The sequence below is a fragment of the Colossoma macropomum genome, unplaced genomic scaffold (assembly GCF_904425465.1).
Source record: "Colossoma macropomum unplaced genomic scaffold, Colossoma_macropomum, whole genome shotgun sequence".
Lineage (NCBI taxonomy): Eukaryota > Metazoa > Chordata > Actinopteri > Characiformes > Serrasalmidae > Colossoma > Colossoma macropomum.
In genome coordinates this window covers 20,048,485-20,075,452 of record NW_023494784.1, presented here as the reverse complement: position 1 = coordinate 20,075,452, position 26,968 = coordinate 20,048,485, and the positions used below count along the sequence as shown (strand labels likewise).

The 26,968-nt window shown below is 39.8% G+C and overlaps 1 protein-coding gene across 1 annotated transcript in view; it reads right to left on the bottom strand.

The window, feature by feature from the left end:
* The window catches only part of lrp1bb (low density lipoprotein receptor-related protein 1Bb), a 401,537-nt gene that overhangs the window by 177,177 nt on the left and 197,392 nt on the right, over nt 1–26,968 (bottom strand). The window contains exons 13-18 of the mRNA XM_036590747.1: nt 20,180–20,399; nt 18,842–19,031; nt 17,308–17,430; nt 13,899–14,039; nt 11,360–11,485; nt 6,169–6,285 (exon numbers count right to left, since the gene is read on the bottom strand). Coding sequence (XP_036446640.1) covers nt 6,169–6,285; nt 11,360–11,485; nt 13,899–14,039; nt 17,308–17,430; nt 18,842–19,031; nt 20,180–20,399 — 917 coding nt within the window. The remainder of the gene's footprint in view (nt 1–6,168; nt 6,286–11,359; nt 11,486–13,898; nt 14,040–17,307; nt 17,431–18,841; nt 19,032–20,179; nt 20,400–26,968) is intronic.

Genomic DNA, 26,968 nt, shown 5'->3' with positions numbered 1-26,968 from the left:
GTTAGAGGATCCTCCTGCTCATTTATTTCATTTCCAGATTGGCTATTAAGTACAAGTTATTCATTTTTCAGTGTCAGGAAAAAAAGCAGAAAGCATATATTTAACAGAAAAGTATACAGAAGCCTCAACAACTAAACATGTTTTTTTTTTTCATATTTATTTTGTCCATCCTTTGCCTTTATTACAGCTTCCATTCTTTTCAGAGACTTGCTTTCAGATTTTCAAAAAAATATGCAGGAACATTTTTGCACATCTCTAAAGTTCAGTCTTAGAAGTTGGTTGCATTTTCTGTTTCTCATAATCCCAAACACATTCAGTGATGTTGAGGTCTGGACTCTGGGGTGGTCATTTCATTGTTCTGAGAACACCAACAGCTCCTTTGTTTTACTTGCAAATTTTCTTTTCTCAGTTATAGTTTCTTGACAGCTACACATCCTTCCAGAGTTGAGTTCTTACAGTGGAAGGATGAACAGAAACGCGTGGATTTCACATCTGAAGCAAGAGTGGAGCTTGATTTTCTCCTCTCCCTCTCTTAAGTTGATTATTTCTTAACTGGAAATAAATAACTTGTACTTTTTGGCTGGAATTTAAATAAACACTCTCTGGTTTTTGCACAGAACTATGGAAAACAGCAGAAAATATGGAAAGGAATACAAACTGGCTGAGTTATTCTTAGGCTATGGGAGTGAAGAATGAAACCCTGGACCAGCTGGGGTTAAACATGTACATATATGAACCATGGAAATGAGAAACCATTGACTAGACACAGATCCTCAAGGTTTATCTTGTCTGGGGGGAGATTACTTATGCCGCATTGTTATGCCTCACATTGTTACAGTCTGGCTGAATAACGAGACAATCAAGCGAGAAAAGAATTGTAAAGAGTCCAGGTGAGTGTGAAGAGCTCCACTTGAGGTGTCGATAATTCAGAGCGAGAGAAAGGTTATTTTCTAAAGGCAGCTAGATTGCGGTTTGGACAACACATTTCGAAACGTAAAAGTGTTTCAGCAAACATATGCCAAAATGTGAAGCTAGCGCTGGAGACAGCAGCTAACAGTAGCCCTCAAACTGATTTTTACAGTCCCTTGATTCTGGTGATTGCTTCTTTTTTAGAGCTCCACTTCTCTCAACTAAAAGAACATCAGAAAGCTACCAGGGGCTGAGGGAGTAATAATTCTGGCTAGCGCAGACAGTTTACAGAGGAATCCAATCACTGATGTGTTTCTTCACAGCTGACAGTGTCAGTTAATATACAATAAACAAACACATTATAGCCACAGTGTTGAAAAATAGTATTACTTGCTATGAGCCTAACCCCAGCCTAAGAAAACGTACTGCTTTGCTGGTCGCCTTTTTGAAAAGAAACAAACATCCATTGCTGCTATTCTCATACTGATTGTGATATCTAGCATAATTCACAATAATAAAAAAAGGAGAAAACGTTTCAAAACAGAATATTTAACTGATCAGTTCTCTCTCTGCGTGAGGGCCGTAGCTCACACTTGTTTGTGGTGCTTTGTTACTTTCTGCAAATCATCAAAACAAAAGAGAGCATCATGTCTGAATCGCAGCAATGCATCTCACCACTCAAACAATGCAATGAAAGGATCAGAAAAGTTAAATCCCAACAGAATGGCATAACAGAAAATGCCCGGAGAATTCCGACAGCATATGAATTAGCATCAAACCGAAATCCCCCCGTGCTTCAGGTGTCGGAGCTGCAGTGCAGCAGTGGCGCTAGCTGAGCTGCCAGGGAAACGGTGGAGCTCCAACCGTGCACTAGTACGCTCTGCCTACAATATGCCCCAGAATATGCTTCTTTCAGCTCAGCTTGATTATGATTAAGTGAAGCCAAGCGTGCACTCTAATTACTGCTTACACAGGGTCTGTTTGTGTGGGAGTGTACTGAGGCAGCTTAAGACGCAGCAGAGGTAACAGAGACAATTGCACTTGGAGCAATTTGCACCATTTGGTAAGGGAGCCTTAGAAAGCAGTATGTTTACCTCGCAGGGTGAAATGGAAAGAGAGGAGGAGAGGAAGGGAGCCGTCTCTTTCAAAATTTAGCAGAATGGATGGCTTCTGGATTAAATCCATGAATGCTGGAACAATGCTGACAGTTTAGGATCAAATCCAAAGCAGAAACAAAAATTCAACAAGATAACTTTTTGATTAAAAGAAAAAAGGACTCAACAGAAATGAACGTGAATGTGTTTCTAATCAAAATTCTGATATTCAACAGAAAAAACAGTCCACAGCCTACACTTCAGGAAAAAAGGGTACTGTCCAAGCAAAGTTTAGTCCCCAAAGGTACAAACAAGGTTAATGTTACCTCAAAGGTACACCTGCCCAAGGTGATTACAATGGCCCTTGCAAATAATGGCACCCCTGGTTAGCATGAACTAGAATGAGCTGTAAAAACATTCTTTAATGATGTTTCTTTCAAATTATGAATAAACACTTAAACTTTATTTAAAGTACAATGATGGAAAGAAAAAAAATAACTAACTCTTACCATGAAATACAGGTTTTTTTTCAAATCTATGTGGGCCACAATTGTTGGCAACCCTTCACTTAATACTTTCTGCAGCCTCCCTTTGTGAAGAAAGCAGCTCTGAGTCTGCTATCCACCTTATTTTTCACATGACCACTGTGTTTCGAGATTATGGCTGAAATATCCTGTAAGGGAACAGGACTGTCATTCGTTAGTGTTTTTTTTATCAAAGTCAAAGAAAGTGTGCTTATTTTTACGTTATTGTTTTGTCCTAGTAAACGTCTCTAAGGTGTTTCTGGGACAACACGCAGTTTGTGGCTGTCCCTACAGCTGAGTGACTATGAAATTACGGCAAGAACAGCAGCGCTACATGCATAAAAAGCACAGAGCTTCAGCAGACATGTGAATGTAGCTGAATGTAGACTCAATGAAAAAGCCCAGGTGTTAGTGTTAAAATCTGGGCCCATAAAATGCAGCCAGATGACGAACTTCCAGTTGAACATCACTGTTTGCGCCTAACAGACTCTCTTTAACTGGTTTATGCTTTGTATTCTCCTTATAACTGGATTCTGCCCAGAAAGCTAACTGGCTAACACTACAATAATAAAAGTCAGACATCAAGTTCAAGCCTTTAAAGAAGACGTCACTTTAAAACTGAGACATCCAAAGTAAAGAATGTTACTTACATGTCTGTTAAGAGTCCAAAATAGCGCTGGGCTAACCGTGCTAGCTTAATGCTAACACACCATGGTGAACATATGGCACTGTATTATGGTTTTCTGCCCATTCCTGACTCTCAGTGTAAACACAATTAAAAAAGTTGTCATAAAATTGCTTTACCATAATTAATTTGTATAGGCTATAAATAAGACTGACTAAAGAGTTTCTTTCACACAGGTTCAAAAACACTTGAGCATCCCAACAACAAAGATTACTTCTATTTTTATTTATTCACATATTTGCGTCATGTTAGGGCATTATTAGCATTTAAATTATTCTCTGTTTATGTTTCACTGAAACTCCTGTCCATAAAATGCTGAAGCATCATGGAGCAATAAGGTGGATAATGCTTATTGAGACTGGAGAACAGATCTGAGACCATTCCTCCAAATAGAATCTCTCCAGATCCTTCAGACTCCAAGCTCCAAAAGGTAGTGAGAATGCTGAATCATGAAGCCCATTTTAAGCATCACATTACTGTGATAAAACGCCACAATATGCTTTTATAAACATACTGTGAACAACTGCATGTTTCATTACAAAGAGAGCATAATTAGTCCTGTTTAATTATATTTGATGCAGTGCAGTATGTGAAACAAATAAAATTGACTGCATTCCTGGTTACTGATAATTTTAATATTTTTTTTGTGGCACTACTAGCATCTTTTTGCTTGTTCCAACTCATGAAACCTTAAAAACTAAATATTCTGATATACATCATGTATCGTGTAATGTCTTTAAGTATCATGACATTATATTTTTGCCCTATCACCCATACCTAGCAAGCAAACATGGAAATAGGAGTAATAAGCTCATGGTGATCTGAACTCTGTCCTGAATGTGTGCACACTAGGGCTGTCAAAACAATAAAATAATTGATTGTGATTAATGGCATTCCTTTGTGTAGATAATCGTGATAAATTGTATTTGGTCTTCTTAGCTATTTTTTTTCCATTTAAAAAGCTGTGCATTTTGTTATAGCCATATGAGTGGACAAAATAAGCTTTGTTAGGATGTATTTATTACTTTCAATATTTTATTGTTTATTACATTCAATATACTGGGAGCAAAAGTGGCTGTATGTTCCTCTCACTCATACACCTCTATGGTACATCTTCTTTCGACGGTATTTTGCTACTTATTGAGTTCTCGCGAACACTGTCCGGCATCTGCCAAAGACATCCTCCAGTGCAGACATTATAAATATCACTGATACTGCCAGCATCACTGGTGTGTTCTCCTGGTAAATAATACTTTGGACTCTATGCACTTCAATGATAAACAAATTCAAGTACGGACATAACACTGGCTTTATCAAGAGATCCATCAATAGAACTGTATTTGAACAAGAGGGCTACAGTCATAGCAACATGCAATGCATGAGCAGCTGGGCTTCAGGCTGGATCTACAGATGTGTTAAAGAGTCAAACTAGGAAAATGCATTATCAACGTTAAAAAATAGTGGCATTAAAAACTGATTTATTATACCACTATAGCACAAACGTCACAGTGCACCCAGCAATAAAAGCAGCATCCTGCTTCTTTTATACAGAAACAGGAAACACGGTAGCACACAGAAAGCTCTTATTCCAGATGATGATACATTGTACTGTCTAATATGGACATGCATATGCCGTAGCTTTTCTGGGGACAGATTTCCACCAGCGATATGTTAGCTTTGATACGGTTGGCCTGCCATGATGAGATTCAGATTTTAAACACTGAGGCACATCTGAGGCCAAAGTACTTTGGAAGCATAACCATATAATCCTATTTCCATGGGTACTGACATGGTGTGCCAAGACATGTGTGTTCTTTAAGAATTATAACACGCTTTCTTCACTCAGAGAGGACAGGAGATAGGTGTCTGGCTTTGATGCTGATGTTTCATACGTCTGCATATGACTACATCATGAGTCATTTAGCAGCCGAAGCCATCATAGAAGCATACTGGCCAATAAATACAATCCTTTCCCCCTCCAACGAAGCAAATTATTCACAGAGAGATAAAATGAATTCAAGGTCTCAATGTATAAAGGCTGACATTGAAGCGTTGTGCCGAACAGACTTCTAAGAAGCTGATTGAGAAAAACACCAGTAATACCAGCGGGACTAAAGAGATCCATGAAGTATGTCCTGATCCTAATAACTCTGCATTTCCCTTCCTTCTTCCTCTCCCAAGGTAACAATGCTCACTTTGTGCATGATAACCAGGAAATATGAGACCAAATTATTCATCACACTATATGGTGCGATAGACTCAGAGTGTTACCAAAAAACACACAATAATGCAGCCTTGCAGTCCTTTCCCTGTGACATTTTGTTACAAGATAAAAGCACACTAAGGATGTGGACACTTCAAAAACACATATAAAAATACATTTTTCATATTTCTGGTTAAAGCACTGAGCTCCCTTTTGAGATTTCGTTCCTAAGACAGGCCCCAAAAGAGGGAAAGCCTTTTTATAATTCATTTACATTTCACCTCTTAATGTCTGTTTTTAAGTCAGCTCTCTGTGGGAGTTCAAAAAGGGAGCATTTCTATATGGTTTCCTCTGGACTGCCCAACGCTATTTCCTCTTGTCTGGTTTTAGGGTCAGGGATATGGTAGAGGTAGCTTCAGATCATAGAATCAGTGGCGGATTTGTATTACCAGCACACTCTTAAAAGCCCCTGCATGCGAGTTTACTTCCCATTTCTTTTCTGCTTCTACAAGCACAGACTTGGGGGCTGGGGGAATGTGCTTGGTTAGCATGTTCTGAATACTGATATGTGGCTCTTCAGTGGGAGGATAATCCTGGAGACGGCTGCAGCTATGGAGTCTGAGCGCACCTCTGAGGCTAAACCAGCCAGGTTTGATATAACAGGTTTGATATTATGGCAATGATGCACCACTGAGGCGTGCTCAGGCAACAGGCCAGCTTTTTCTAAAACCAGACAGAAAAGCGATGACTCACCACAGGAAGTGGACTCGTCTGACATGTCACCACAATCGTCGTCGCGGTCACAGCGCCAGGCTTCAGGTATACAGCGGCCATTTCCGCAAGAGAACTGGCCAGGCAGGCACTGTTGAGCTGAAAAAGAAATAACATGTGAACTTTAATGGAGCTTATCCTTCATCAGTCAACTGACATTTATTATGTTTTACATTTTTTTTGCTAACTTGTTACTATAAAAAACTGTACTTTGCAGGTCTGGACTCTAAGACTGTTGATGACAGGGGAAAAAAGTAAAAAAATAAAAAAATAAATAAAGACAGTTATATAATTTTGCAAGATCAGAGTGGATATATTTTTTAAGTGACTACTGAAGATGAGCGGTTTAGGGAAGGGGTGGTCAACCTGGGCGATAAAGTAAAAAAAAAAAGCCCATTTTTGGCATCACACATTTTAGAGACTGATTTTTTCAGAAAATCTTCTATGGTAGGATCTCAATGTGATAAGGTGCTTTTAGTTAGGCATTGAAAAGTTTTCCAGGGCCATTGATGTGACATGCATATAATGACATGTATATGGCCAAATGTCACAACAAATATCTATCTATCTATTTATCTATCATATAGTGTCTACTGTATGAGGCACCTACTACTTCACACAATTATCTGATTAGCCAATCATGTGGTAGCAGTGAGGTGCACATAATCATGCAGGCACAGGTCAGCAGCTTCAGGTAATGTTCACATCAACCATCAGAATGGGAAAAAAATGTGATCTCAGTGATTTTGACCATGGCACGATTGTTGGCAACAAATGAGCTGGTTTGAGTATTTTTTTATAACTGCTGATCTCCTGGGATTTTCACACACACAACAGCCTCTAGAGTTTAATCAGAATTGTACAATGAAGAAAAAACATCCAGTGAGTGGTAGTTCTGTGGACGGTAATGCCCTGTTGAAAGAGGTCAACAAAAAATGGCCATACTGGTTCAAGCTGACAGAAAGGCTACGGTAACTCACATAACCACTCTGTAAAACTGTGGAGAGCAGAAAAGTACCTCAGAATGGACAACATGTTGAACCCTAAGGCAGATGGGCCATAAGAGCAGAAGACCATGGGTTTCACAACTGTTTGCCAAGAATAGAAAGCTGAGGCTGTAGTGGGCACAGGCTCAACAAAACTGAATAGTTGAAGAATGGAAAAACATCATGAATCTTGATTTCTGCTAAGGCACGCAGATGGTAGGGCTAGAATTTGGTGCCAACAGTATGAATCCATGGACCCCACTTGCCTTAGGTCAAAAGTACAGGCTGGTGGAGGTGGTGTAAAGTGGAAAATGTTTTCTTTTCATTATCACTAGAATGCCAAAGCCTATTTGAGTATTGCTGCTAATCATGTGCATCCCATGGCCTCAATTTACCAATCTTCTAATTGCTACTTCCAGCGCAATAATGCACCATGTCACTAAACAACAGTCGTCTCAAACTGTTTTCATGAACATGACAAGAGTTCTGCGTTCTTTAGTGGTTTTCCCAGCCACCAGATCTGAATCCGATAGAAAACCTTTGGGGTGTGGTAGAACAGGAGATTCACAGTATGAATGTGCACCTGAAAAAACTGCAGCAACTGCATGACTCATTCACGGCAACAGGTCAATACAGAATCTCAAAGGAATGATTCCAACATCTTGTGTAATTCATGTCACAAAAAACAGTCTGTTTCGAGAGCACAGGGAGGCCCTATCCAGTATTAGTATACTGTTTCTTAGAAAGTGCTCGCTGAGTGCATATGAGCTTGCTGGACATTTCACTCCAAAAACATAGGCATTTATATGTAGTTGCCCCCACCTTTGCGCATGTAACAGCCTCAACTTTTCTGAGAAGGTTTTCCACAAGATTTTGGAGTGTGTCTGTGGGAATGTGTGGCGCATTCAGTTAAAAGAGCATTTGTGAGGTCAGGTACTGACGATGGATGAGAAAGCCTGGCCTGCAACTGATGTTCCAATTCATCCCGAAGGTGTTCAGTTGGGTTGAGGTCAGGGCTCTGTGGAGGCCACTGGAGTTCCTCTACACCAAACTCATAAAACCATGCCTTTAGGGAGCTCACTTTGTGCACAGAGAAACAGTCATGCTGGAAAAGAAAACAGCCTTCTCCAAACTGCTACAAACTTGGAGACTGTCTAAAATGTCTTTGTTTGCTGTAGTATTAACATCACCCTTCAGTGGAACTAAGGGGCCGAGTCCAAACTCTGACAAACAAGCCCAGATGGTTATCCCTCCTCCACCAAACTCTACTGCTGCACTATGCAGGTAGTGTTCCCATCAAACCCAGATTCATCCATCAGTCTGTCGGATTATGAAACGTGATTCATCACTCCAGCGAACATGATTCCACTGCTCCAGAGCCCAGTGGTGGCATGCTTTACACCGCTCCAGCCGACGCTTGGTGTTGTGCATAGTGATCTTAGGCTTGTGTGCAGCTGCTCGGCCACAGAAACCTATTTCATGAGGTTTCTGATGCACAAATCTTGTGCTGAAATTGCTTTCAGAGTGCTGCAACAGAGGATAATGAGCGCTGCAACAGAGAATAGGTGATTTTCATGTGTTATGCGCTTCAGCACTCGGCAGCCCTGCTCTGCGACTTTGCATGGTCTACTGCTTCTTGGCTAAGCTATTGTTGCTCTTAGATGTTTTCATTTCACAATAATAGCATTTACAGTTGACCAAAGCAGATGCTCAAGAAGGGCAGAAATTTCATAAACTGACTTGTGGTGAAGGTGGCATCCTATGACAGTGCCACATTTAAAAAGGTCACAAACTTTTTAGCAAATTAACAAATGAACCACACGTATAATTAATGTAAAACGTGCCACATATATATATATATATATATATATATATATATATATATATATATATATATATATATATAGAGAGAGAGAGAGAGAGAGAGAGAGAGAGAGAGAGATGACGGTACAGCTCTACTCAAGCAAGCACCAACACAGGAAGCAGACTCTAGGGACTTTCTGCCTCTGGGTTAAACATTATGCAAACGAGAAGTGAATTTCGTCAGGTGGTGGCCAGTTACATTACTGAATTGTTGGGTGGAAAACGTTTAATGTGGCATGCCCATAGCAACTACTGTTTACAACATTCAATACTTCAACATACGTAAAGCAAGAGATTTCAACAGGCACAAGCGTTTCAAGCATTTCAACAGGCACACTACTAGCCCACAACTTAGAGTGCACATTTACTCTGTACAGCTAGACTCGCCCCCAAAGCTGGCGCGAGGGACGCAGTTAGCTATTGCAGATTTTGGAAATGTATAAAAATAAAGTAAAATCATAAATTCCATCCACTAACAATCACACAACTCTAAGTCTTTAATATACCCAAGACTCATTTTCTTTTTTTTCCAGTTTTGCAGCTTTACAATCCTGAAGCCTTCCAATTCCTTGCATCAGGTTATCATTGTAAGCTAAAGCAGAGTGTGACTGCAGTGTGCAGCAGTGCTAAGCCAAGCAGCTTGCCAACGATGAACAGTATTCCACTAAAATAAATGTAACTTTCCTCAATTTTTCTTTGACAAAAAGCTAATGTCCTTAGTAAGTACAATGAAACTAATTTATTAGTGCAAAATGCAAACTTATTAGAGTGTGGAATTGGAGTGTGGGCCCTTACAGGGTTTAAAGGGTTAACTTTAGCCAGATCTGCCATTACACTAACAGTGAGCATTTTTCCACCTCACTGTGAGAAGCTGTAGTCTGGGAAAGGATTAAATTTCCATTAGCAGTCAATTAGCAAAAGCATTTGTGAAGTGATGGGTTGACAGGAACGGCCTCCATGGACTGGCCTGCTGTTTTGACACTAAGAACCCAAGCTCTACTGGAAGCATGTCAAAGTGTTGACAAGAGAGCATTTATCACATCTGTCCCAGCCTTCCATTGATCTTATAGCACTTACATCGCTCAAGAGTGTTATAGCTGGCAACAAGCCAGGTGTTACACAAGTATGTAAAAAGGAGGTCAGAAATAAGCGATTCTGACAGACACTCAGTGGTGAGAAAGCTGGTGGAAAAGCCTAAAACACTAGTCTACATTCTGATCCTTAGATGTGTTAAAGGGGTATTCCAGCCCGCTTTCATTGTGTTTTCATGTGTCTGTCTAACAGTCTTCTCTCACTACAATACCCATCATGCATTATGCAAATACATCAATGTATTATGTGACATAATGTGTCAACCAATCTTGATTGCTCTATCCGATCTATAGGCTAATCAATACAACGAAGATAGCATTAGTGTACATTTTACCTACTTAGTTGTTGAACAAAATGGTAAAGAAAACAGAGATTCTATCTTTATGCAATAAAAAAGGAAGGCAGAGACAAGCTCCTTCCAGCCAGAGAAGATGAGCTAAACTGAAGTAAGGTGTCTAGATAGCTAGGTACCTATCTTGCTAACTTTCAGCTTGTTGTCCTCATCTGATAAGTCATTTCTGCCATTTGAGTAATCTGTTCTCTCCATTGTAGTAATCTGAAGAAAGTTACTACAGTTATATGGTTGTAATAAGATTTTCAGCTTTCTTGTAGTAACGTTAGCAATCTAAGCTTTCTAAGCTAATGATTAAAAAAAAAAAACAGTCTGCCTCAAAAAACCCTCCCCAGAGCAGCTGTGGTTTTTCAAAAGTTCTCCCCATCTTCACGATACATCATTCAAAAAGGGGCTTTCTAAGTCCAAATCTCACATTTAGATACTACTATAGGACTGCTGTTGGATGTGAGTAAGCATTTTTACAACTGCTGTAGTTTCCCTTTAAGGACAGAGGTGGAGCTTGCCTCTTCAGCATATAGATTTAAAGCTACACTATATAAGTTTTGGGGATTTGGAGACCTCTGTGGTGGAAATGTGTAATTGCAAGCAACGTGAGGAAGAAAATTTAGTAATTCAGACCCATTCCCAAAGCAGATGAATCTGATGATTGCGAGCACGTTGAAAGAGCTCTGCACATCTCTCAGGAACTTGTTTGCATAGTTGGTGATGGTGGCACAGCACCCACTGTAGCTCCGCTGTAGGTCTGGGCCAATATATTGAAGTACAATAATGCTGCTTGGGGTTTAACCACTGATGGTTAAAGTCAGCTTGCTTCAAATTCAGAGTTACATGCATTTTAAAACCGTTAACTGTTTACATAAAATGGCCAGAGCCTTACCTGAGCAGGTTTTGTTGGACTCATCCTCATTGTCACCACAGTCGTTCGTCCCATCGCAGAGCCACCGCTTTGGAATGCAGCGATTATTCAAACACTTAAACTGGTCCAGGGGACAGCTGTGGTTAGCTGCAGATAATAACACAAACCAAAAGAATCAATCATATTTGCAGTTCGTGCTGAGCTGAGATTTGAAAGTTTTCTTTAGGTGGTCCCCTCTTTCCCACAACTGTTTGCTCTACTTAATAATAAAATCAGTCTTTTCCTGCACCTCAGGATGCTAAACACATTCCCAGTAGACAACGAGTAATAATACATGAAATGGAAGACTGGAAGCTGGATCAAACAGCAAAGTTTCAGGCGGATTACGGGACATCCCAGCAGAGCAGAAAATTGATTTTGCAATTCTAATAATTCTGACAGAAGATCACATTATAGCATTTCTCATGATGAAAAAATGAGTCAGCCTCCAACAGTTTAACACGGTGCTCGTCTTATCGATTAACTCACGAGCTGACTGCACAGTGGGCTGCTGTGTGGGGGAGGGAACATTCTTATATTGACTACTCTGTGTTTTTCTGAATATGTCCATGTGTCTGTCTGTATCTGAATGTGTCTGTATATGCCCGTCAAAAACGCAGAGACACTAACTTTTCAAGATGGGTTTTTCTTTTTACAAATAAATTGTGTGTTCATGATTTGCAGTAACGTCTCATAATAAACACATTTTATTACATTTACGGCATTAGGCAGACTTATCCAAAGCAATCTATAATTTTATCATATTAATTTTGTTGTGACTATAGCATTAGGAGTCTTGCCAAAGGGCTCTTTTTGGTATGCAAAGTGAAGAGTTTGTATTGAGGGAGGCTGGGGGTCCTGGACTCCCTGTAAGAGCAAAGCGCTGATCCATTCAAAATATTAACAAAAATTTAAACCTTTATTTGAAGTACAATGATTGAAAGAAATCCTAGATCGCATCATGGAAATTGTTGGCACCCTTTCATTTAATACTTTGTGCAGCCTCCCTTTGCAAAGATAACAGCTCTGAGTCTTTTCCTTTAATGCTTAATGAGACTGGACAACACATGGCAAAGTATCAAAAGATCCCCAATACAGAAGCTCTCCAGATCCTTCAGATTCTGAGGTCTACACTGTGGACTCTCTTCTTCAGCTCATATCACAGTTTTTCTCTGAGGTTTAGGCCAAGCGACTGGGGTGGCCATGGCAAAACTTTAATTCTGTGGTCTGTGAATCATTTTTGTGTTGATTTTAAGATGTGCTTTGGATCATTGTCCTGCTAAAAGTCAGGTTTTGATTTTATTTCTGCTCTTACTTGATGGAGTTTGTGATACCATGTATCTGAATAATCAGGGCCTTTGGAGGACAAACAGTCCCACAGATCCTCCACCATATTTTACAGTAGGGGTGAGGTACTTTTTGTTGCCAAAAACCTCTATTTTGGTCTCATCTGGCCATAGAACACAGTCCCACTGAAAGTTCCAGTAACATTTGGCAAACTGTAGGAGCTTGAGTTTGTTGGTAGAGGCCCTGTCTGGCAACTCTCCCAAACAACTTGTGGTTATATAGGTGGTGTTTGATTGTGGTTTGGGAGACATTCTGACCCCAGGACCAAACTAATTTCTGCAGTTCCCATCTGTGATTTTTGGAGATTCTTTGTCCACTTGAACCATCCTCCTCACTGTGCATAGGGTCAGTTTAGACATATGTCCTCTTTGCAGCAGATTCTTAACATCTCCTGGATGGATGATGGATGACTGAGGGAATTTGGTCTGTGTTTCACCTCATATTCCCCAGTGAAACAGGAAGTGGCTGACCATTTAACTGTTCCTAATCACTCAGGTGAATTTAAAAACATAAAATATGAATGGGAATATACCTCAGTTAGATTTCATTCTATGAATGTCTAGGGGTGCCAACAATTTTGGCACTCAGATTTAAGAAAAATGTTCATTTAATGACAAGATTGTTTTTTTAATCATTATACCTTAAATAAAGGTTTGATTGTTGGTAATATTGTTGGTAATATCAAAGGATGAGTAATTAAGAATTTTTTTACAGTTCATTTTGCTCATGGTTACCAGGGGTGCCAATATTTGTGGAGGGCACTGTATCCTCATAATGACACGTTATAATGATAACATGATAATTATAACGTGTCATAATAATAACATACCCCTGGCATTTTATCCCCTTGTTTTAATATCCGCACTCACCAGCACTTAAACCTTTCAGCTGTTTAAACCACCTTTGTGTCCACAAACGTGTGACTCTGCATGTCTGTCTGCTTGTTTTTCTTTTTCATCTACTAATTAAACTGTGTAACTAAAATATCACTTCATCCCTTGTGTACTGGGAAAGTTTTGTAGCATTTTGAACTGAGGTAGCATGATGAGTTTCAGCATATTCATTAAAGTGAGCTGCTGCTAAAAGCAGAGGATAAATGTCAGATGTGCAGGGAGGCTGACTGGCTCAGTGGAACGCACTCAGCAGGCGGTCAGACACTACTGCAGCTACATACCACAGACGAGGTGCTCCTCATCGCTGCCATCTAAGCAGTCATCGTCTCCATCGCATATCCAGGCTGCTCTGACACACCTCTGGTTCCTGCACTGAAAATCCTCGCTCCCGCAGCGCCGCGGCTCCTCCTCACCTGCCGAGGCTACACACAAAAACACAAAGCACAGATCAAAGCATGTTACTGAGGAAGAAAAGATACACTACCATTCCCATAAGACTCTCAAATTAGCTCTGAAAGAGTAGCAGGATCTTGTCATTTTCTCACTCAAAGAGAGTGTTGTTGGTCTTCATTGTGAAAAAGTATATTCTGCTCTTTTAGTCTGTTCCTCAAGTTCCCTGCTTAAGCTTATGGTCTTCCAATATAGTCAAATGGCTTAGAACATTTAAGGAAATTGACTAACCGACTATATTGACAGACCATAAACTTGAGGAGGGAACTTAAGGAACTCTAATTCATTTATCCATCCATTCATCTATGCTTACTATCTAGTTCTGCTACAGATTCACTGGTAAATCTAAATACTTCTGTCATTGATTACTGGTTGATGTAAAAACTCCTGGCTCATTTCTTTACTCTATGCAATGTTCACCACTGTATATTCATTGGTAATTCTGAAGTTTTTACTGACTTTGCTCTTGTTGTATTACTGTTTTGCTATCTGGTGTCGACCAGAGTAGGATACCTTCCTCTTTTGAACCTTGTTTTCTAAGAAAGTTTCTTCTTCTTGCTCTTAGGGAGCTGTTGCCCTTGGCTTGCTCAGTTGGCATTTACACCAAAATTTCTATAAAGCTTCTTTATTACAATGCCCAATGTGAAAAGTGCTAATGAATAAATTTGTAATTAATTTCTATATTTAGTTTCTGTCTTTGTTTATTTGTTTGTTTTCTTAAGATAAAATATTTTCTATTCCATTGTACTCAGAACTAGATGTGCTGGTATTTCAGTATACTGTGATACCAAATCACAATTTTTTTTTTTACATGCACAGAGCACAGGCTTTGACTACCCCATTACAAAATGTAACATTTCTTTTGCTTTAATTATTCTTTGTAAACTGACGTTTTTAGGGTCGCTGTCTTTGTGCAGGACCCTTCTGTTGAGGTTCTGTTCACAAATGGATGCCCCAACATTGTCCTGTGGAATTTCTGATACAATCCAGAATTCATAGCTCCATCAAATGATGCCAAGCTGTCCTGGTCCAATAGCAGAAAAACAGCCCCAAACTGTGATACTGCCACCACCATATTTCAAAGTTGGCATGAGGTTCTTATGCCGGAATGCAGTGCTCATTTTTGCTAAATATAACATTTCTCATTTAAGCCATTAATATTTATTTCTTCTTATCGGTGCACAGGACATTATTTCAGTAGTATTCAGTAGTGTTGTTTCAGTAGTATTCAGTAGTGTTATTTCAGTAGTATTCAGTAGTGTTATTTCAGTAGTATTTTAGCTAATCTTTAGGAAACGTTAAACAGGCAGTTCTTCCTGGAGAGAAGCAGCTTTCTTCATGCTATCATACCATTCCTACTATTCCTGTTCAGTGTTTATCTGTTAGTGGTCTTGTGAACACTGACATTAGCCTGTGTAAGAGAGGCCTGAAGATCCTTAGAAGTTACCCTGGGGTTCTTCATGATCTCAAAGAAAATTATATGTCTTATTCTTGAATGACCACCCCTCAGAAGGGTAACAATGGTACTGAACGCCCTCCATTTGTATACAATCTGCCTGACAGTGGAATGAAGTCCAAACTCTACGAAAATTGTTTTGGAACCTCTTCCAGCCTAATGAGTACTGGCAAATGTTTTTTTCTGAGGTCCTCAGAAATCCCCTTTGACTGATACATGGCATGCATGAACAAATGTAAATGACTTTAATGGTGAAGACTCAGGTTGATGTTTTTTTTTTTTTTAAATAGGGTAGGGTCAGCCACACTCAAACCGGATTGTTATTGTGCAAAATGTACATAAAAACAGAAAGCAGTGATGTGCAAATTATTTAAACCCTATATTAAACTGAAAATAGTACACATATCAAAAGTTGAAACTGAAAAATTGTAAATATATGACCATTTTGAATTTGCTTCAAAAATGCAAAGAACTTAAGGATTTTGATATCTATGGTACATATCATTAAAATAATCTCTGTGCTCAAGGAACAAGCCCAAAAACCAATATTGGCTGGCCGTGATCTTCAGGCCCTTAGGCAGCACTGCATTAAAAACAAATGCAATTCTGTAGTGAAAATCACTGCATGGGATCAGGATTCTAAAAACCACTGTCTGTGAACACAGTTTATCACTGCAACCACGAATGCAAGTTAAAACTCAACCATGCAAAGAAGAAACCTTATATAAAAAGGATCCAGAAACACTACCACCTTCTCTGGGCCTGAGCTCATTTAACATGGACTGAGGCATGGTGGAAAACTGTCCTGTGGTCCAACGAATCAAAATGTAAAATTCTTTTTGGAAATTCTGGATGGCATATCCTCCAAGCTAAACAGAAAGAGGGACCATCTGGCTTGTTATCAGTGCACAGTTCAAAAGCCAGCAACTATGATGGTATGGGGGTGCATTAGTGCACATGGCATGGGTGATTTGCACATCTGTGAAGTTACCATTAATGCTGGACAATATATACAGGTTTTGGAGCAACATATGCTGCCATCCAGGTGACGTCTTTTTCAGGGAAGGTCTTGCTTATTTCAGCAAGACAACACCAAACCACATTCTGCACGTTTTACAAGAGCATGGCGACACAGTAATCTCCTCAGAGAGGATCCTCAGTAATCACAGTAGTCTCCTCAGTTCCCAAACACTTACAGTGTGTTGTTAAAAGAAGAGGTGATGCAACACAGTGGTAAACATGTCCCTGTCCCCTTTTTTTTGGAAATTGGGTTTTGTGTGTGTGTGTGTGTATGTGTATATATATATATATATATATATATATATATATATATATATATATATATATATATACACAACCCATTTTATATGTGTGTGTGTGTAATATTGTGATAATATCATAAACCATTAAAGCATGCCTACTTTGAACTTGAGAAATATGAGTGATTCAGAAAATTTTGCAAGATCTTCCTTCCTATCAAATTCACAGATTTACCAAACATGAGTTTGCTGTGGCCATTCAAGGTCTTCTGAGTAAAGGTTTTCCTAGAAACACTGGTACACATTTACATCAGAAATCAGACACAGAATTATCCAGCATACCAGTAGAATGGAATGTATCACTGTTCATGACATTCCTACATTCCTTCTGAAAACTTGTACTACATTTGATAGTAAATGTGTTTGTAAACATGATTGCAACTGTTACTTGACAAGGGTAACAAATTAAAAAAAGAGAGTCTATTGTGATACATATTTCAGTAAGAATGGTGTAAAATGGCCTACCTGAGCAGGTGACATTGTTTTTGTCCAGGTGCTGGTTGTCAGCACAAGCACACACACGGCCCCCTGGGACGGCCAAGCAGAGAGTACCACAGCCTCCATAATTCACCCTGCAGGCATTGTCACCTAAAGAACAAATATAGGGCCAAACAACTGATCTTCACAAATCTCCTTTTCCATGATCCACATGCTTGTTTGTGTATTTATTGCTGTTTAGCTTCTAGCAATGTTTCTCCTTGAGGCTTCTGAACAGAGAACAAAGTTCTCCCTCCCTCCCTCGCCATCCACCACCAATTTCCTGCTCTCGAGGGATGTTGGAGATACATGTCACATCCTTTACAATCACATGTCAAATGAATTATGAGGAACATCACTGAAGAGAGCCATCTGACACTTCCACGCATTGAGAGGGATAATTTGTCTTGTGGACAATAGTGCACACAATCAGGGCGGTGAGGAGGAAAAGAGGCAGTTTTGTACGAAAACTGTCACTTATTAAGTTGAAGCATGAGAACTGCTGTAAGGTTTCATTTGGGGAGAAGTTCAAAGCCAGCGTCTGGACCAATGAGATAAAGGCTAGTGTTTTTGTGGGAGCCAATCCGTGCTGGACCAAAGCGAAGAGACACAATTAATCTCTCTGGTGACAAGAGCGTTGGAAGGAAGGGAACGGTTGAAATTCCCACCCTGCTGATAGCGTAGACTGGCAAGAGGAGCACAATTTTCTCTTGCAATGCTTATTTTGGAGGATCTGTGTCTGAAATAATATGACATAACTGGAGTCCTCCCCTGGAGGCAAACGCTCCATGTGGTGGTAAGTACATCATAAGACTCTCTCGCAGCGCAAATCTGAACTACTTCAGCCTTAGGATTACCACATCTGAACCACACTGGGAACAGAACCTGTGCTCCAGATGGCGTGGACTTCTTACAGGGTTCTTTTCGAAAGAGAAAGTGAGTCTTTGTGACAAGCACGGATCGCCTGCTCAGTTCAAAAGCATCTCCTGCAGGTAGAGAGATGAAATGTTGGGGAGGCCAAAACATGGCTTGCGCTCACGAAGCTTGCTGTGCGAGTTGCGTGAGCACCCTGCTGAGCACAGTCCCTCCTTCTGTGTGCTGGGGCTGGTGCTTATGAGAGCAGATGACAGTAATCATCCTGCAGTGTGGAGCAGTCTAAACAGAGCTGTGGACCACACCTTTCCAGGATAGCTGCCACCCTCCCCACTGCGCACCTCCAGCCCTTTACCTGCAGCTACGCTAATCACCAGACAGCTGTAATAACACTGTTTAGTGACAGGCGTCCCAACAGAATAGCTGTGAAATCTCACTTTCTCTTAAGCAATAGCTTTTGGTGCTATAGTTCTGTTCGGCGGAAATCTCTTTGTCATCACATTCATAACGTCTTTTTATGGACTAATGCTAAAAACTGGGAGGAAATCCCTTGGAGGGGAGCTGCCTACATCACAATCTTCCAAAATAAAGATGTGAAGATCCCTCAGCTACTTTGAATAACGATCAGCGATCTTCCCAAACTGCTTACCTTGCTGACTCTGCGCATCAAACACTCTAAGCCCAAAGAGAGGAGGTCTCTCGCTCCTCAGCAGAGTGACCTCACCCGACAGCAGATCCAGCTGGAAGATGGAGGCGTTCATGTACTCAGTCCAGAAGATGGAATTTCGGTAGTGTGAAATCCCGAAGGGATGATTCAGCTCCTTGCCATTGTACACCACCTGGGTCACACAGAACAGCATGGAGGTTAGCAAGAGCTGTGGGCACAGCTGTGGGAGTGGATCAAAAAATCAACCTGATTTGTTTTGCTTCATGGTGCTTTTTTATCCTACTTTTTTAAGACAAGCACCTATAGGTCACTGTCATTCTACAACAACATGCAAATAAAGAAACATCAAGCTTTAATCCCTTTAGCCCCGCGGGTTGGTATGCCGGCCCACATAACAGTCCCTCCCTTCCATACCTTCATAACTCACATACTACTTTCAGAGCTACTGAATAATATGTCACAAGCTTAGAAGCAAAACAAGAAAAAAAAGAAAGGTATGAAGCAAACTGCAGGGCATAAATTGAGGTCTGAACCAAAGCGTGGATTTCAAGAATCATTACACCTCTACTGACATGACACACTTAATAGTTTGTCAGACGTAGCAACAGCAATCAAAGCAGCGAAGCTTAATGAAGGGTCAGTTGGCTGATCTGTTTGATATGTTGTCCTCATATACAGATCATTCTGGCAAACAAGTTCAAAGACCAAGCTGAGAACATATTTCAGACTTTTAACTGACTCAGTCTTTAGACTAAAATCTATTTGAATGAATCTGTACCTTAAAATGACTGGTGGAACAAATGATTGAACGTTCCATTTTGTCATTAACAAAACAACCATAACACTAACAAAACTACCAAATGTTACAGTACTGACCTTTTTAGCTAATTTTGAGCATAAAATTACATTATTGCAGAAAAAATGTGTTTCAGTAGTGACAATTCTTAATGTTACAAACTGATTTTCAGGCTTTGGGACACATTTACCTCAAAACAATGAGAGCAAACTCATTGTGTCCACAAGGGACAGGTATGCAGTTTCACTTCCTCCTCTAAAATGCAGGGGTGTGGCTAAAATAAGGCTCCACTTATGGACTTAAAATCTGTGTTTCAGAAGAGACATAAAAACATGGGACAGTACCTTTGGAATATATATATATATATATATATATATATATATATATATATATATATATATACATATATTGTTTATAAATTTAACTCAACTAAATCTAAATCTAAATCTTTCACCTTCAAATTAAAAAAGGAGTTTAGGGGCTAAATTATGGTCTTACTCCTGCCAGTTCCTCAGTGAACCTACCATTCTGCCAGTGCCATTGAGGTAGATTCTCTCGATGTGGTCGTAGTAAGCATCACACCAGTACATTGTGTTGGTGCCATGGTCCAGGGTGAGCCCATTGGGCCACAGCATGTTAGAGGTGACAAATATCTTGCGGTTAGAGCCGTCCATCCAGGCTTTCTCTATCCTGCCAATGCTGTCGTTTACCTCATCTTCCTCCCAGTCAGTCCAGTACATCCAGCTGAAACAGACATAGCATGTTAATGCCTAGGCATTCGTGCTATACTCAACTGAAATTTCCAACTATAGACAATGTTAACAGTGACAGCCTGACCGTGACAGAATGTGGAAGAAGAATCAAACCCAAATCTAAGTTGGCGCACTGTAGCATTCATTGAACAAATTTATAAACCTCAGTAGGTAAGTCCCTCCACTGACAAATACTGTTTCTGGCCTTATGTTTGTTATTAATAGATACATAAAACAACGTTGTTTTCAACTATTCTTACCTCTAAGGAAAAAGCAGAAACGGAATATTAATATCCAATTAACGGTTGTGTTGTTCTGTGAGAGCCATGTAAACTGTTTAGAAAAAATCTGTTAAAAATGAGTGAAAGCAATGAAAATGTGTTAACACATTTGCAAAAGAATGCAATGAAAGTGACTAATGGATTTCATTAACCCCAGTTTTGTTAAATACCATTTAGTGATTAGGAAAAAATGTAAATAATACCTTCAGTCACCTTTACACTAGCACAGAAAAACTCTTCTGGTCTAACCACTGCTAAAACAAATACTTTACATAGTTGGTTCAATCCAAATATTGAAATAACGCACCAGTGGCTGTTATTCTATTATATTATTGATTCTCTCCAGTAGCCTACTGCAATGACTAAAAAAGCTAAAGCTTAAGGTTTTAATAGTAGCCCATTAAAACAAGTACCCTCAGTGACCCACCCTGTATGCTTGTACGTCAGTCAGGCTGACAATAGTTACATTTGTTCTTTTGTTTTCCTATATGTCTGTCTGTACTTGACTGAGGAATGTAATCTTCAACTTCAACTCTTCATACTTTTTATCTTAAAAAATCAACAATTATCACAAAAACAAATAAACAAACAAACAAAGGTGGAAATCTTGTTTCTGGGTAGCTCACGTTCAAATAACTGCATACGGTTCTCTTTTGTGGAAGAGTAGCAGAACAGAAGAACAGAAGAAAACAGCCCAATCAAAATAATCTGTTCCAGGTTTGTAAGACATTCTTTGAGCACCAATGTGAGTCCCAATGTTGAGAAACGAGTTTCACCAAAAGGGAATTCCACCATTTTTTTTTCAAAAATGTGTGCATAATTAAGTTGTTAAGATGTAAACAAAGTCATTTAGAGTGGTTTGATGTGAAATGCCCCTCTGTAGAGAATCGCACAGAGTCAGAATTGTTCAGTGGTGATAATACGAACCTGGCATCTGAAAAGTTTAATGCCTCTAAAAGCAACCTCTAAAAGTTATTAAACAAAATGGGTACGACTATGCTGTCTGATGCCTGAGACACTGTTTTACGACAGTTTTGATATAAGCAGGTGACCTAAAACATATTTTTAAAACAATAATAATAAATTTCCCACTATTTTTTTATCATCAACATTTGTATAAAAAGTCAGAAGACGTGTAGGTTCATATATGGATAGTGAATGAAATGGCTTTATTAGTGATGTAGACAGTGTGACCCCTGGTTCACACTGTCTGACCACAGTCAATGAACTGTTTCACAGCAAACCACTCTGAATGATTTTGTTTACATCCCAGCAACTGAATTATGCAAAACTTTTGAATAATCAATATGAACTTCCTCTTTAACTTTATTAATGCATTTAACATCTAATACCATGATACTGTGATACATTTAGAAAATATTGTTATATAGGATTTTATAAATGTTGCCCAACACAAATTAGCCAATCTGAATATTCCAAAAATCAACCAAATGAATCACCATCTTCAGATCGATGCATTTTTACACCCCTCGTGTACAGATTAAGTGGATAACGGCAGAGATGCCACCCACATTTTGCAAACGCACAGCTGTAGTAGTGGGAAAAACTGCAGCAACCCTTGCCACAGACAGGTGGGAGGGGAGAGGCGGTTAGTCACTGTGATCTGAAGACACGGCTGCTTTCCAACACGATAAAGAGATGCAGTATACAAATACTGACTCACGGCTAATCCATCATTACAAACTGACGTCTGAAGTGGCTCTGTTTCCTCACTCCTTGTTTTTCAGTATGCTGCATGCTTGTGCAAAAGTGAAATGTCATTCGCAAGGGTCCTGTGATATTTGAGAAGCGCTTGGGTCAACGTTCGGACATGATCCTCTTTTTAGTAAGTGTGCTTAAGGGATTTGTAGCCTCTAAGCAGCCAGCACAGGTTTTTTTTCTCCCTCATCAATGATGGAGGCCTTGCTACATGTGGACTACATAAAAAAGAATGCAAGATTCAGCAGCCAAGCACGTTCAGACTGACCATCCTCACTGTGCTGGCTACACAGATACCCACAGCAGACTGAACACCAGCAAAGACAGAGAAGAGAGAAAGGACACAGTGGGAAGAGGGAGAGGGGGGATGAAAAAAGGATGAAGGAACTAGAGGGAGGGAGCTACAGGGAGGAAGGAGAGAGAGAGAGAGAGAGAGAGAGAGAGAGAGAGAGAGAGAGAGAGAGAGAGAAAGAGATTAGTCACTAGAGAGAGTCACTAGTCCTGCATGACATGGTCAGAAAAATTACCACATTGAAATGATTCATTTATAACATGTTAAAAGTATATAAAAAGCATGATAAAGACGATTATAATGGCCTTAATCATAATATAGATTCATGTATATTGTGATTTTTTATCCAGTGGTGGAAAAAGTGAGTGAATGGAAGAATGACGTAGTGAGTGAGTGAATGTCCAATTATTATAGTGCTTGTCACATCTCAACCACTAAATTTAGCTTGATGTAAAATCTTCCATTCTAGGGAAAGCAACCGGCTTCGAATTGTTCACAGTGGTGGTGATAGGAACCAGACATCTAAAGAGTTTAATGCTTCAAAAAACCAGATCACAGAAAGTTTTGGTTCCAAATACATTGCCTGATGTTTGAGACATTGTTTTGTGGTTGTTTTGAGATAGTTGCTGCTATTTTTCTTCTCCAAATTACCACCTTTTTACCAACATTACATACAAAAAACCTGCTGGCACATTTGTTTTGAATAGTAAATAAAATTGCAATGTTTGTGCTGTCGACATTGGGTCCACTGCTTTCTATCACCAGCACTGTAAAGAAATCAGAGCTAATTTCTCTGCAATTAACTCCTTCAGAACGAACCACTCTGCATGATTCAAAGCCAGCTCTGAATGACTTTGTTTACATCTCAACAAGATAAATTATGCAGCAGTTTTGCCCTTTAAGGGGTGTTGTTAGGCATGGCATAAAGCAGAGTCACAATCTAATGAAATACATCAATGTCCACTAATTAATTATATACAGAGAGATTCACTCGAAAGAGGCCCCGAATATTCTGTAATAACTCTCGCTAGGATGAAGCAATCTGAAAAAACATGCAATGTGCTCCTGAGCATATGGAGCTTCGAACAAACTGGGATGCCCCTGCGTCGGAGCAATGAGGGAGGCATCGGACAGCCGTTGCAACGTTTAACCTCCGTTTGCAACTTCCGGGTGCATACTCCCGTACCCCTTTATGTGTCCAACAGAAAAAGGAGATCACTTCCAGCATCACATGTAACGCAGTCGATTACACATATGTCAAAGTATGTAGCGCATTTTTTTGGTTCAGATTGCTTCATCCTATATTCGGGGCCTCTTTCGAGTGAATCTCCCTGTATTATCTACTTAAATCCCACTAAACAATTCTACCACTATGCGATATAGTTAGTTAGCAGCAGACTATGGTTGCCAATGTAATTCCATAAAGATGCACAGTGGTTTTTAATAACTTGGAGCACTGATAAAGTATTTAATTGATCTTTGTGGTCATACAGTATTGTGCAAAAGAGAGACCACTTATTAATAATTTAATTTCCATTCTAAACAACCATAAAGTGTATGTTCTTCATTCTTCAAGAGATATTTCTGAGGAGACATTTGCATAAGGAAGGTAAGTCAAAGTAAAATAAGTAAAAAAGATACAGAAAAATGGGACACGAGTGTTTCTGTCCATCCTTCCACTGTGAGAAGACACAACACTATGAGTCTAAAAGGATGTGCTTTTAAGAAGCTGTTAATGACAAAAGGAAATCTGTAAAAAAAAACAAAAAAAAAAAACAAAGAAGCTTCTCAGAACAATGGATAGGCCACCCTAGAGTCCAGACCTCAACATCACTGAATGTGTTTGGGTTTACTTGTAACATGAGTCAGAAAATTAAACCAACTTCTAAGACTGAACTTAGGAGATGTGAAAAATAAAGCTGCAGATTTTTTTTTTTGGTAAAGCAAAAAGCAAGCCTCCCATAAAGAATGGAAGCTGTAACAAAGACAAATGGTGGACACATATGTTTTCTGCTTTTGTCCTGACATAACTTAGTTATTCTGAGATTTTCTGTCTGGCTTAGAATCTCAGTGTGTGCTCAGCAGCTGAGGTGAGGAGCTAGAGGAGGGAGAGACAGTGAAGGAAAGATAAACATGAAACAAAAAAAAAAAACTGATAGCAACTGGATGGAGTCAAAATGAGAAATAGTGAGATAGTGAAAAAGAGGGAGGGGGTGTGGAGGTTACAGAGTCAGGCGAGTTAATCCTTATCATGTTAAAGCAGGCTAGCAGTGGCATGCAGAGAGAGATGTATTGCAGAGGGTGAGATAGAGGAGCGAGGGACAGGTGGGTGTTATTTCAGCAGGGGAACCCCATCCAGCAGGGCAGATAGAGATCACCATGCCACCTGCTTAGCTGATAGATGGCCAGTTCCTAATGATAGGGCCTCAACCCCAGCTGCTATAAATAGGCCTAAGCCAACAAACAGTTGCTGGTTCGATTTCTATTAGGTGATATTAAAGGCTTACATTGATTTTTGGATGTCAGGGCATTAAAAATGTTTCCTTTTACATTTTTAACCCATTGAATCCCAAGGACCTGTTGGCCTGCATATTAGTTTCATAGTAATTACTGAATAATGCATGGTAATTACTAGATTATAAACATTAATAACTGAATAATAAACCTAGAGTTTAATAGGTTGGACATCATGGTTAGGTCCATGATATTTTAACTTTATCTTTTACACTGAAAAAAAATGAAGCACGCACAGCTTCTTACTGTACCTGCTTTTCTATAGGCAGCAAATACACAACATCCATGCATGCTGCACCACAGGAAACAATTTACAACATGCTAAATAACACAGCAATTATAGCTTTCTCTCACTCTGTATAACTGATACAACACCAGCCCTCGGCCTCCAGGCTCAATCTACTGTAGACAAATGTCAAGTCTCTGAGCGTCCGGGCTGAAGTTCATGCTTTCTGATCACTAATATCCAGTTCCATAGGTCAAACTTTACACGCGGCCGTCTGTTCTAAGGCAGCACCTTCCACCTCAACCTTTGTTAGGCCCGAGCTCTTTTTACTGGCTGTCAAAACACCACACATCAGAGCTTTGAGAAAGCAGCCAGTTCCTGAATCGCTGTCAGAGCCCTAGCTGCTCCTGCCGGCTGCTTTTCACCCGGAGACGCTGCCTGATGGTAGTGACGTGAAGACTTCATAAAGGTCTTCGTGCTGGCAGCTCAGCAGAGGACGCTTTTAAAGGAAGATTCTAATCGTTTCCGCATACCTGAACTTATCCCTGGGAGAAACATGGCACGTGGTAGTGACAGGAGACAGAAATTAAAAAAAAAAGAACTTAGCAGCTTCTTGCATTTACACATTACTCTCGCAGACTTACACATACTGCCTGATCTCACGCTAAGCACACAATGATGTCTGCTCTCTACCTATTCTATCTGGTGCCATTTATTCATTATGTTGTTGATGTTGTCATTTAAGAAGCATTAGTTTCATTAAATGCAAGAGGGAGCTGCATAAATTGCATAAGCGCAGGGTTTGAACGATGAACATAATTATGGCTCCGAGCTAATGAACCCATTGTGTCTGTAAATAATGTAACTACTCTACTGTCGCGTCCCTTGTCTGAATAACTCCATAATCAACACCTCTCGGGTTTAGTAGAAAATGTAAATCGATCCTTAAGTGCAAGGTTTACTCGGTGACAAGAGTACACTGAGCGAGAAAGCGGTTATTAGATATCTCCAGCCTCGCCATTTCATCATCTTACAATAATTAACAACATTCTAATTAAAGTGTCTTTGAAATGCTGGCAATTATTGCACATGTGCACCCTATAGGATAGTGAATCTTACAGAGAAAACTTCCAACAACCTGTATTTCATTAAGTATGGCCACTTCAGATGCACAGTGAAGGAAGGGAGAGTCTTCTTACTCCTCAATTCCTCAAGCTCTTCAGGATTCATCAGCTTCTCTCACACCCAAGGAAGGCGATAATGAGATTGGCTCCAGGCCATCAAGCTCACCTCCTTACTGCCTTCACCATGTCAGCTTACAGGTACACAGGCACATGCATGCTTACACACAGACACAAACATGCACACATGCACTATGATCTTTACAGGGGAGTTTCTACTAGTCAGTAGGTTATTATATGTAAATACTGTAACAGAGTTGCACAATATGGGAAAAATGAACACAATTAAATGCAGTTATACAGCTACCAGAACTTACACTAGGAATTTTTGGTGCCAGGCATGGAATA